At 29.4% G+C, this 14658-nt stretch overlaps 1 protein-coding gene across 2 annotated transcripts in view; it reads right to left on the reverse strand.

The window, feature by feature from the left end:
* LOC139499552 (DENN domain-containing protein 3-like) overlaps positions 1–14658 on the reverse strand; it is a 95419-nt gene that overhangs the window by 33680 nt on the left and 47081 nt on the right. Inside the window, exons 24-26 of one of the 2 annotated variants that reach the window (XM_071288276.1) lie at positions 14213–14349; positions 13253–13378; positions 4575–12276 (exon numbers count right to left, since the gene is read on the reverse strand). In XM_071288276.1, the coding sequence (XP_071144377.1) occupies positions 12058–12276; positions 13253–13378; positions 14213–14349 (482 nt within the window). In that variant the 3' untranslated portion in view covers positions 4575–12057. Of the gene's footprint in view, positions 1–4574; positions 12277–13252; positions 13379–14212; positions 14350–14658 lie in introns of those variants that run through there. The other variant, XM_071288277.1, reaches the window with a different exon arrangement.

Genomic DNA, 14658 nt, shown 5'->3' on the forward strand with positions numbered 1-14658 from the left:
TACATGCCGTGCTGCTTCATGGCAAGACAAACTGGTATAAGTCACATTTGGTTATTTTACAACAGAAAACCAGTGGATGGGATGAGAGCTATGGACAATACAAATAATGTCTTTGAAGGATAAAGACTTAATTTCAATTTTAGTACATTTAAATTTGCTATGCAAAAGTACGATATTGAATAATAGTACAAGTCTTTATTTTGGCAAAATAATTGCTATATAAATTGAAATATAAACGTCGAATAACGATTTTGCATAGTTTTGTTTTTGTTTTATTTTGTGTCGGTATACCACTTTTAAAAGTTTGGGGAGGTTGGCCCCTTTAAATATGATTAACCCCGACAAATTCTTCATGTTGCTTTCCCAAGTGGCATGTCGTTTGGTGGTTTTCGTTGGTTCATATCTGACATATCTATTTTCGTAAATTGTTTTGTGATACATTAGGCAGTTACTTTATTCAAATAAATTGTTTCATATTTTTCATGTCTAAGTTTTTTATAGCCGACTGTACGGTATGTATTTTTTTTCTCATTGTAGAAGGCCCTACGCTTACCTATAATTGATTGCATCCACTTCATTTGAACTTTGGTAACTAATTTTCTTATGGTCCATAGTACTAGATCTCCTTATTTTCATATCAAGGATATATCATGTTGACTATCGTTCATTAAAACTCATCTTCCGCTATTTTTCCAACAATATCGTTCTGACCAGAGCGTGAAAGTTGACTGCTATGTGGACAAAATTGAAGTCTAGCGTCGTAAATATTTATCAAAGTTTCATGATTGGAATATTACAACCAATGGAACAATACTTTTTTAGTTGGGTATTTTGTCTATTGTGGTATTATCGGCAAGCCAGATTATTGTTTCACATGCACACTAAGAAATCAATCTTTTAGTAATTTGTAGTACACACACTGTCATTAAATGTGAAATGGTGTACTGTTAAAGGATATAATAAGTAAATATCTATTTATATATTATAGATCACTTGGTTTGGCTCAGGAATCATCCTAGACAAAAATACTTATTCGAACACTTAGTAAACATAATTGGTTCTGAAATAGATATACGAAAGAGACAATGACTGCTTATCATAAAAGATATGACCCACTATGCAGGTGTTCCCGATCCTTCCCAAATATTCAGTGGAAGTTTATCAGAAGGACTGGATTTACCAGGCAGTGACATAGATGTAATGTACGTACTTGGTAGGATCGACGTTATACAGAATGTAATCAATGTTAAACACCCAGTTCACCGTGATACGTGTTTTATGGAGACAGATATGGACAATCCTGGATTTACTAGACTCAGATTGGTAGCACTAGCGGATAGGGAATCTTTTTTTCGTGTGCAATGTCCACCCTGAACATGTACCGGTGAACCGCTCTATCTAGACATTAACACTTTTCACGATTTATGTATTGGAGCAATGACAGGTACGGTTTTTTTACACGGTCCATGTCTATCAAACCAAAACCAAACGATAGATATGGCATTCTGCATACGGAGTAAATATTTACCTCACAACGCAATTCCATTGGCATCCCGTCAACGACACCAATGGCCTCCTAATTTTATAATTGACAGGATTATAAATTATGGATGCTTGATAGTACATATTGGACCCAAGAATATGTCAGATAGTAACTTATTATGGAGATTATCGTTTTCTGTGGCAGAAAAAATACTTGTACATTCGTTTAACTACACTCAATTATTATGTTACGGTTTACTTAAATTAACCTTAAAGTGTATTGTTAACACACATAATGATGTCAAAGAGTTGCTATGTTCCTACTTCCTGAAAACGGCTTTATTCTGGGTCTCAGAGGAGTTGGATATTGACATATTTCAATTATCTCAATTGTATTATTGTTTTTCTCTCTGTTTTCGTAAGATTATATCATGGGTAAAAATTTTATATTGTCCGAATTACTTTATACCTGAACACAATATGTTCCTAGGAAAGATCAATCAGAGTAACAATAAGATTCTTTTAGTTGTACATGAGAGTATCAAGTTAGGAGAAATTGATGGGTTGATAACTGGTTTATTTAAACCTGACAATGAAAATCACCGTTTATTAAGTACACATAGTGAATCATCGTCCATTATGTTAGACTTCCTATTTTACAGAATTATTGAGGAATTGTATGAGGAGCGTTTAAAGGACCTTTCAAGTTGGTATAAAAGACTTGTATTTGCTAAATCTTTACTAACGTCAGCATCGTGTACATTTATTATTGATGTATGCAAACATCATTATGCCGAAATCAGTCAATATGTAGCACAACTACTACCACCGACGAACACATTAGGTAACACGTACAAAATACAAAAATGTTATCATAAACATTTTCAAAACGGTATCAAGACAGATGCTGTATCGGGTTGGTTGTTATACGCGACGTTTTATTATGTCACGGGACAATACAATGTAACGCTCAAACTCCTGGATTATGTTATGTCGAGATGTTCACCTGATATGATATTTAGATGTAGTGAACCCAGTTGTGGGCAAAGAATTATATACAAAAAAATATACATTCTTCAATGACTTTAAATGACAGGATGAAAATGGCTATACTAAGAAATGTCAGGTACTGTACAAATTCATCATTAATACCAAAAGAACTACAGTTGGAGGTTGAAACACAAGAAATAGACATACCGCCTGTTGTAATGTCACACTGTCTTAGATTTCTATGCTATCATCATCTTGGTGATATGTTAAATAGAGAAAAGTCTTTACGAGATTTATATTTAACAGTTAAACATAAATGTTTTATTGATTTAAAAGACTTATCTAATTCAATAACAATTCTTGGATTATGCTATGAGATATCAGGTGCTCAAACCACAGCCTATCAGCGCTACAGAGAAGCTTTGCAATGTGATAATGGAGTATATAGTACAGCACAAATAAGGAAGTCTAAATTAGATGGCAGCTATATATTGAGGAATTTGATTGTTTTAAAGTCATAACTGGGTTAAATATTTCTAGAATCTTTCTTATAAATTGTAACATGTTGATGATACGAACAAACAAACAGACGGCATATCATTGTGTATATCGATTAGACAATTATATTTATTTTATGACAGTGAATGCATTATTGATTCATTGGCATACTTAGAGTATAATATGACAATATGTCGACAAGGACACAGGTTGTCTTGGTAACGTGAAATTTCTTGACATCTAATAAACACTTGTCTATTGCAATTTTGAAGGCTTATTGAATTTGATTTACTCCTAATAAAGATATTCTGTTACAGTACTTATTTGTGTAAATTATCTATTTAACTACAATTGTAACATGCTTGAAATACACGGTTGAAGATTCAACAGTGTACAGTGTTATTTCTATAATCATGCTGATGGAGACCTACTTAAGGTAGCACAATACAAAGATTTGTTCACCCCCAATCAGATAACTTTAAACTGATGTAATTCCTCTCATCCTTCTTTAAATTTTATAAATGAAGTACCAAAAAAAAAAGAAGAAAGATAAATCTTTAAAACTGTGAAAATTTCATTATGACATAATTATTACATAATTAATTGTTAAGTAATTATTTGCCTAAATGTGATGTCCACACTTGAATGAATTAAGTTTCTTTGTTATTCATAGCATTCCAAAATATTTTATAGATTTTTATACAACATAGTTTGACCTCAAAACCTGTGTCTTAGATTTTTCCTATTGTATTTCATTCTCTCATAAATCTCCAGTGAAGTTTGCAACATCAACTCATAAGAGATCATTAAATTTAACTGAGTAAAATATTAGTTCTATAAATGTTTTTGGAAATCTGAGACTCGGATTTGGAGGTGAAGCTGTGTGGTACAAGAATAAATTAATTCAAGGGTAGACATACTTTATAGTAAATATTTAAAAAATAAATTCACAGCTAATTATCTCCAGACAATATCACATTTCTATATACATAATTCAAAAGCAGTGTAAAGGAAGTAATCACAATGTTGTTTGGATTACCTGCCTTACACTGCTTTTTAATTATCTTAATTTTCCATTTACTAGTAAACCCTTGTTTTACCCCCTTTTTACCTATATTCTTAAACCGTTTGAGCAATACTCCCTCAAAGCCAAACTTAACCATCTCTTTGTGGGATGGAAACTTGTGGTATAATTGCAGAGAGATCCATACACAATTTCACAAATTATAGTCTGGAAACTAAAAAAAACCCACTTATATGGGCTCCTTTTTGGCCCCTAATAACTAAACTGTTTGGATAATAAAACCCCAAAATCAATCCCAACCTTCATTTTGTGGTTATAAACTTTGTGTTCAAATTGGATCAGTTAACTTCTGGTGATGTTTATTATTAATGTTAGGTGAAGTTTTCACTGAATAATAGCTGGACAGGAAAAAAGGGATTCTTTTTAGATAATTTCTGCACTTACATTTTTTAGAAAAAGTCTTCTTTAACAATGACTCATAGGGGATTTCCAAATGTGGTATCACCAATTAAAACTTCTTACCATTTTCTAACAAGCTAAATTTGTTGTAAGTCTGTACATTAAACCATAACAACAATGATTGAGTTTAACTTTTATTTTATTAACATTTATATAATATACTACAAATATGAACTGAATCATTTCAATGTATTAAGTAACATTGTGTTCCTAATGGAATTTACCTTAAAATGGATCATAAGTTTGTTGTTAAATACATATAAAAAAGATGTGGTATGATTGCCAATGAAAGAACTGTCCACAAGAGATCAAAATGACACAGAAATTCACAAATATAATAGTCACCGTACTGCTTTCAATCATAAGCAAAGCCCATACCGCATATTCAGCTATAAAAGGCCCTGAAATGACAATTTTAATTCAATCGAGAAAACTAACAGCCTTATTTATATAAAATGTTCATGTAAGCCTTATAAATGCCTAATTGATCTTCTCTAAAAAAAAATAACATCAAACAAAAGTACATCATTACAATAATCTAAGTATGCTTGAAATTAATTTCCAAATAGAGACTTTTTACAATGAAATAAAGAAGAATAAGAAATGAACAGATATTTGATTTCCTCTTTTGAGACTGATATCCATATCAGATGATGAATATTTCCAAGCTGTTAGTTTAATACCAATAGAAATGTGAGAAAAAAAATTAAGTATTAAATTTTTTAAATTAAGACTTTTTCAAATACAAATCATAGGAACACTTTTTTTAAAACAGTTTGTTTTTCCATATACCATGCATACATAACATCCCTATATAGAATAACTGTAAAGAACATTTCAATAGATAAGTGAGAATTTGTTTTTTAATTTAGACATTTTTAAATACAAACCAATGAAAACATTTTTTTTTAAAATAAAATCACAAAAATACAGAACTCTGAGGAAAATTCAATGGGAAAGTCCCTAATCACATGGCAAAACACATCAAACGAATTGACAACAACTGTCATACTCCTGACTTGGTACAGGCATTTTCAAATGTAGAACAAATTTCAAATTTAAAACAGTTTGTTTGGTGTAAAAATTTAAATACTTTTCCATATGCATAACATCCCTATATAAAATAACTATATTTTATTATAAAGAACGTTTATATTTATAAAACCCCTTTTCTTTAAGTAAAAAAGTAAAAATAAGTCTTTACCTTAAAATATACAAGTAAAAACTCATATAAGAAATGTATTATTCAGATAATTTGTTAAAAGGTACCAGTACCTACATGATATGTTACAAATAGAAATATTAATAATACAAAATATTCTTAAAATTAAAACAAATATTATATAAACATAGCTGCATTGCGCATAATATTGGCAGTTTAACAATATAATAATGACAAGATAAACTTAATGGTAATGTACATATATATATATATAATTATATTACATGTATGTTTCATCATGATACATAATTTTGATTGGTTAACAGCAATCTCATGTCATTCTGAAATTAATCTTCATTTCAAAATGAATGTAAATTTCAAAATGACACCAGTTTCTACAATTAAGTGCACAGGTAAATAAAAGAAAAACTTGATAAAAATTGTGTTAATGTGATCCTAGCCAAAAATGTAATTATAGGTATTAAATGCTTCTTTAAGTAGTTTCATAGGGTTGTAAAAGCGTTGACTCTGCCTATATTTTTGAAAGATGCACTTCTGTGCTTCATACAAAATGTACTTCAAACAACGCTTTTACAAAAAGAAGCTTTCAATTCTTAAATATTTGAAAAACAAAGAAACTAATATGTCTTTTTTGAAGAATGTGTTTTATTTTCAAATGGTTTATGTCTATGTCTACTCAAGGGTTTTGTGTGCCTTACTATTTCATATGTAGAAAAGAACATATTTTTCAATATTTAAATTTTTTTAAACCCCTTTCACTTATATTTTTCCTATATGAAGTTACTTCCTTTCAGAAAGATAGGTCTTTTTCTCTAAAAGACAACCCTTACATTACCAAGTTTCAATGCAATGTGCTTCAAGACATAAAACAATGACATGTTTAAGAGATCATAAATTTATACTTTCAATGAAGTCCTAAGCCTGATCTGAGGTTGGTATAGATTTGGTTGACATATCTAGCTGTTTTTGATATATATTTGTTTGATTTTATAGTGATTAAAATTATAACACAATTTTGAATGCTGTGCCCCTATCTATGACATTTTTACCTTTTATGTCTGCTTGTTTTGTTCACACACTGCTGTCAAGAAAATGGAATTGTTTGTGACTGTCATACAAGCAAAAGGTTTAGTTAGCTTTAGAAATAGGTTAAATCCGCCATTTTATACATAAGAAAATGCCTGTACCAAGTCAGGAATATAACACTTGTTATCAATTGGTATGATGTGTTTAAGCTTTTGATTTTGCCATTTGTTTATTAAGGAAATTGGTTTTGAATTTTGCTCGGTTATAAGGATTTTTCTTATTTTACTTTTACATGAAACTTAATAAGGATTTTTACATACATTGCTGAGAAGAGCCTTTTTAAAAAGCTATGACCATCCTCCTAGTATAATTGGAGCTTCCTCATAAGAATAAAATAACATTAACGGTATCAATTTTCCTGCACCAGATGCGCATTTCAACAATACATGTCTCTTCAGTGATGATTGTGGTCAAAATATTTGAAATCCAAAGCTTATATAAAAGATGAAGAGCTTTAATCCAAAAGGTCCAAAAAGTATAGCCAAATCCGCGAAAGGAATCAGAGATACATTCCTTAATTTATAATAATTTCTTACAATAAATCTATGATCCAAAAAGCCATTTTTTAACCCAACTAATTTATTCTGCTGCTACTAGTCTTATTTAACAACAGCAAATGTTGAGATTGTGGAAAAACAATGATGCTCCCACTTGTTTATAATGATATGACGAGCATTAACTGGAGAACTGTTAATGTGATGCCACCCACTAATGAACTTGATCAGTGTTTTGTGGTAAAAAGCATTGTGTATAAGGCTCATATGGAAAACTACAATTACCGAACAGAACAAATTTTGGAATATACTATAGGACGAAGGCATTATAAAAATTAAGGTGGTACCTAACAATACAGGGAGATAACTCTGTAAAATCAACTAAATGTTTTAATGACATTGTATTGTTAAGGAAGTTTCAATGATCAAAATTAGTTAGTCAAACTGATATTTATTCAACCATTTTTTTCCGATAACATGTCTGGTTAAAATTTTATGAAATTTTTATATTTTAGTCAAAGGTTCAATGTAAAGGTTTTGTCAAAAGTTTATGAAAATTAAACGAGCCAAATCACTTTTAGTCAAGGTGTTAGGTACCACCCTAAAATGAAGCCATATAACAAATAATGAATTGTTGTTAAAGAGAAAAATGAGAGATAAGAAAGACTAATGGACAGAGCAGGGGTACAAACATAAAATTTATCTAGTTAACAACAATACGTACCCAATGTATATGGAATTCATATTTTTGATACATTATTTAATACCAATTCAAAACAAATATGTAATTTTGGCCTTCCATAAATAACAGAAAATTACAAATCAAGGTAAAATCCAAGGAAATATACATGTAACAAGTGTAAAGTCTTATCAAAACAACAATATTAAATTTATATTAAATTAGTAACAAATTTGAATAAAATTGCATACGTTAGTAATAAATTTGCATAGACTAAAAACAAGTTTACATAAATTAGCAATAAATTTGCATTAACATGATTAATAAATAACAGATTCATAAAAAAAATTATATACATTTACATCATTAAAATCATTAACAAACTATATTTTCTAAATATAACATAATTACATAGATTTACAACAAAACAAATTACATATTCTTAAGTCAAACAAAAATTTAAAATTTACTCTTATGATATGATGCAACATTTTCATGTGTAAACAAAATAGAGAGAAGAAATAATCAACAACTAAATCCTTACATAATATCATAGGAAATGTGTTAATATAAGCTAACAGCTTGGTTCTGGATCCTATAAATTATTCACTTGTATTAATGCTAATTTGTGTACATTATTACTTAACCTGGATTTAACTATTAAAATATGATTAAATTAACATATAAATGTGTCTATTTTTTTCTGTATTTTATTACCTAAGGCAGTGGCGGATCCAGAACTTTTTATAAGGGGGCCATTGACTGACCTAAGCTCCATTTTTGCTCCATTGATTCCCTATATACAGTCAGGGGCATTACTTAAACAAGTAACTTTTAAAATTACCTATATATGTAATGTTGAAAACGAGGCTATTTTAAAAATTACTTATATAAGTAACTTTTCTAAATATTATTTTTATAGGTGACTAATTATACAAATTTTACTAGTTTTAACAATTGTTTACAGACCTCTGGTTATTTTTCCCATGAAATATAAAATTTAATACTTCTGAAACACTAATTGCTTTTCTGACGCACTTATCTTTGATATCGACGCTTCTTGGTCAAAGATTGGTCTCTTGGGACTATTAAAATATCGTTTTCCTACAAAATCTTGAAGGTAGACATATATAAATAGATAGAAACATATGAATTAATTAAGACTTGAAGTTATTTATAATTTGAAACCCAAAACAATTACATATGTTCCTAAAATAAGTGTTATTACTAATTCTTTCAAAGATGTACAATATAACTTATTCAAGTAACTTTTTTGTCATTATTTTTAAAGTAACTCCTTATGTCTATTCTCCTCTCAAATCTTACAAATTCTTAAATTTGTGATATAAAATGATGTAAAAATTCATGAAAACTACATTTAGTCCCTGCTTTTATTGAAATTTAAAATAACTCTATTGAGTAATTTTATATTTTTTAAAAACAAAAATTACCTATATAAGTAACTAAAAAAAGTTACTTGTTTAAGTAACGCCCCTGACTGATATAAAGCAAAATTTGTTTTCCCTTAAAAGGAGGGAGCCCATGGTCCTTATGTTTTAGGGTTAAGGTTCATTTATGGTTATGATTAGGTTGGAGGATGTTCTATGTTAGAGTTAATGCTTGTGTTAGGGCAAGGTACATTATATGAGTTACTGTAAGATTCAGGGATAAGGAAAGTTTAGAATTGGTTTATAAGGGTTTGGACAAAGTATTATATTACATATAAAAGAAATTATATTAACCATATGAACTGATAATTTTATTGTCCGGTCAAATATTTGCAATTCTAAATGGAATGTTAAAAATAGAATTTGCTATATACTTTAAATGATTGCTATTAGTATCTTCTTTGTTGAATAATGAACACACATGCGAGTTAAATATTTCTAATTTCAGGAAATAATGGAAAACACCATTTTATCAAAATATAAAATGCGAGTTTTATCTTTTTATTCATCAATTGTGTTGCAATTTTTGCAATAATAAACCATCAAATAATTTCTGAATTTAAAGGTTATTTGGCAATATGTGTTTTTTTTAGTGATTTACTAAGATTTCTGAGACACAATTTTTTTTTTCTAAGATAAACATGGATGACGAAACCATGTTACTTTGACCTCTGTAAAAGCTTCAATGTACAGAAACCAGACAATAGTTTATGTTATTGAGGCTGGAACCATCTAGTAGGTTACAAATTTTAAAAATTGAAATATTTAATTTTTAAAACACAATCATCAAAATTTCAAGTTAAGGGTTTATACTGAAATTTTCATATTTTATTTGCAAATATCAAGGGAATACTTAGGCCTGGAATATGACTGACATAAATTTGCAGTGTTTTATATTTATTTTCATATTTTTTACTCTGGTACGTTCCCTTTAAAAACTAGACTTAACAAAAAACATTAATATATGCTACCAACAATGTAAGCAAATGTTCAATTAAAAATAACAAAATGAAAAAAGATGTAAAATAATCTTTTAAATGTAAAATCTGATAATCTAGATTATTACTATCATCTTGGTGGGGAGTATTATCTTGTTGAAGCTAAAGATTTAACAGTATATCTAATATATATATATATAAAATGACTGAATAATAGCCAACGAAAAATCTTATGGGGTAATGGATCATATAATTATGATACAGTACACTACAAAATATAATTTATAACCAGTCTTAAAGGGAACAACATCACCCCAAAAATAACAATAAAATGAACAAATGTTAAATATTTCAGATAACAGATATATTTCATCAATATGATCACGATGTCTATATATATATATATGTTCCTGAACAGAACTTACCTTAGTCTATAGTGTGAAAGGTTGAAAAAATATTTTTGAATTCACACTGAAAACATGCCGTATCATTTCTCCATGTAAACATTATATTTGACAATTAAACAGTCCCAATAACTTTTTCCTACTGCATTGTTACTTATATAATGAAAACTTTACTGACCTCAGCAGACTTTTTACTGGCCTGATCCATAAGCCTAGGGCAAGTGTTGACTCAAGAAGACTGTCAAAATAGACTCACATTTGTTTGAGTATGTTCATGTATATTGAAATGTATAGCACCTTTAAAGAACACATTTCACATAATATATCATTCTATTGTATATAAATATTGAATGCAAAATCAACATTTCATTGGTTGAGGTTATCCCATGTGACATTGACCAAAACTTAATAATTCACTTCCACTATCATATTCTCCTGAATACAGACACATTGGATGATACAAATGGTAAATGTACATATTTTTCCAGTTGTGTCATCATCATATTCAAAATTATTTTATACATAAAACTAAAAACTCGTCATAAAAAAAAATCATAAACTTTGACTTATGCTGTTTATCAACTTTTATTTTATGTTGAGTTATAAAAGTAACCGATAAGAAAAATTACATGTTAATTTATTGCTTTGTTAAAAAAGTAAAGGCAGTGGAGTTTAAAATTTTTCCATTGGTTCAAGTTGATATGAAGAATTTTTTCACCATCCAAAAATCATATTTCCCTTGGGTGAACATATTTCACCGCCTATATGCCTATATTGTTGAGTGCTTTCAAATATTCCTTAGTCACATGGTATAAGATACCCAATAAGCAGCTGAAATAAAATATAAGCTCAGCAATAAACTGGTATAATATAGATTTTGATTATAGCTTTTTCATTATGACCTTATGTTAATTAATAGAATCCTGGTACTACCATCGTTGTTGTCCTATCTAATCATAGATTTGAAAACAAAGACAGAAAAACATAATTTCACTCTCAATTTGCACCTGGGTTACAATATTTCTACAATTTGATTGTTGTATTAAAATTCTAATATGCACCATATTAAAAGCTTACATGTTGAAAATCTAACATTAATATAGCAGTTGACCTCATTCGAGTGCATGTATGAAATGTACATTGTAAGGAACATTTCAATACAAAATAAAAAATGAATTTTGGTTTGATAGGGTTCTTCTATTAACTTCATTTCCATTGAGTAACAGATTTTGCATAAAGATTTTTTCAAACAGAAATACATGTTGGTTCACAGATGTATTGATATTCTTTGGGTTAAGTTTGATTTCTAACAGACACAGCTCATTTCTTGACTAGATAATATTATGTTATAAATGAAGGAAGAAATATGTATTTATTCATCGAGTATAAATTTTCCTGAAGCTGTCTTCGTGTCTGTAGAACTCCACATTGCTATGCGCCCATCCCGACTTCCTGCGCCACTAATAATGTATCTGTTTTGTGCACAACACAAAGCCCTGACTGCATCATCGTGAGCCTGAAGACGTTTGACCACTTTTCTGGTTTCTGTGTTGATAATATGTATGATGCCATCTTTGCTCCCAACCCAAACCTATGAGGAAAAATACATTTGTTACTGATACTCATATTTTTCAATGTTTTGTATAGTTTTAACACATTGTCTTCATCTGCATATAAGTACATGAAATATTACTGTAAATTCAGAAAAAATTGTGAGACTTTTTATAAATGCTAACTATACACCTGTGTGGGTATCCCAACAGTAAGAACTATGTATGCAGATTTTTCTGATAACACAATAAATAATCTTGGATTTTTGTCCATTTGTCAAAAATCACAATAAAAAAAAGCAGGCAATAATTTGTGAATTTACAATGACTTGTTTTGGTAATTATTCCTTTCATTTTAAAATCTACATTGACTCTGAATGCATTTATTATTTTGTTATTAAATATACTGTTCAAAATTAAAGTATATGTTTTTATACCTGCTGTTTATTTTGTTCATGAAGAATATACACTGCTTTCAATTTGACTTATGAACTTTACTGATGATAACAAGAGATGACCCTGTATGTTCTTACTCAATGTTTTTAGTTTTTTCTTCTGAACCCCTATTTACCATAATTAAGTCAGGACTGACAAAATGAAAATGCACATAAATTTAACACTCAAAAAAAAAAAATTAACACTGCTTTATGAATGTTCCTTATTTTTTTGGCACCAAAGGTCTGTTTTAAATATCAGTTTTCAATAACTTAATTGTTTTATGTTCATGATGTTTGAAGATGAAATTTAAATTTAAAGGTTTCTCTTTCCCACAGGCATAAGCCAGACACAACATTTAGAAAATATTGGGATTTAAATGTTTTTCATCTTTTTAGTTGATTTTGAAATTCTTCTGCTTTGATTCTAGTACTAGTATTAACGAGTGTTATGAAGACAGAACAGTTTTCTTAACATACTTTGAAGTAAACACCTTGTGCTGTTGATGTGTTACATAAGATCTGTATGAAGTTATGAAATAAAGGATCTTTTCCCTAAAGTACATTTAGCGTTCTAACAAACCTTTTGTTCCTGTTGTACAATAGAACTAATTCCTTCACATTTGGGTATATCTATTATTTCTTTTAGTGTCCCCTGTGTACTGTCCCATATCAATATAATACCAGACCGTCTATAGCCAGCCCATATCTAAAATCACAGAAGGATTTTCAATTGAGTTGGTACTAAAACATTAATGAACAAGAATTTGTCCATAGTACACTGATGCCCTATCCGCACTATCATTTTCTATGTTCAGTTGACCCTGAAACGGAAATGGGGTAAAATCTCTAATTTGGCATTTAAATTAGAATCATATCATAGGGAACATGTGTACTAAGTTTCAAGTTGATTGGACTTCAACTTCATCAATAACTACCACGACCGAAAACTTTAACGTGAACAGACGCACAGACCAGAAAACATAATGCCCATAAATGGGGCATCAAAATTATATTGACGTACAGCAAGGTACGAAATAATGTAAATATTACCTTTCCCAATAAACTAATCATTTGCTTCTTCATACATATATATAAGTTCAGTTTGAACAGTGTTTCCCTGTATACAATATATACCATACTAAATTTGTTATAACATTGTACAAAGAGACATTTGACAAAGAATTCTGAAGGTCATCTCCAGTTTAGGTCCAGTAATAAAAATCAAAAACATTAAGAATTACGAGTTAACAAAACTAAGAATGGAAATGGGGAAAATGTCAGAAACCAACCAAAGGCCACCAATTGGTTTTCAATGCAAAGAGAAAATCCTACACATGGAGATGGGCCTCAGCTGACCCCAAAATTAAAAATGTACTAGTTCATGGACTTCATACTAAACTCCAAAACATATAAATGAACTAAAATTTAAAAAAAAAATTCAAATTGTGATCAAACACCAAGGGGATGTTATAACCAACTTGCATTTGACCTCAGGTCATATAATCTCACCTAATAAATCTTGGCTATAAGTTAAAATTACCTCTCCACTTTCACTTATATGGAAACTATCAATTTCTGGAGATACTTCACTAGAATTGACAGCTTTACTCTGAATAAGTGGATATTTCTGTAACAAATTCCCACTCAAGTCAATCCTGTACACAGCAACCTTGGTTCCTAAAATCATAATATTAATCACTATTTATCTTTCAAACAGAATATATCTACAGGAATCTGTGTAGTTTTTCACAGCAAAGGACTTGGCAACCTTATTTCCTAATCATGATGACAGGATATTGCTTAGATATCAACAATTTTAATACATCTTTTGAACAGAAATTTTGAGAACATGATGTTCGATTTTTTTGCACCTTAATACAAGTTATAGTATTTTAAATTACAAGCTAAAAAGGAGAATCAGCTAATATCAAGTGTCATCTTGTGGTTTTTTTTATACCTAGATATCACATTTTCATTTGCTTTTCT

Source organism: Mytilus edulis, chromosome 12 (genome assembly GCF_963676685.1).
Source record: "Mytilus edulis chromosome 12, xbMytEdul2.2, whole genome shotgun sequence".
NCBI classification, from domain to species: domain Eukaryota; kingdom Metazoa; phylum Mollusca; class Bivalvia; order Mytilida; family Mytilidae; genus Mytilus; species Mytilus edulis.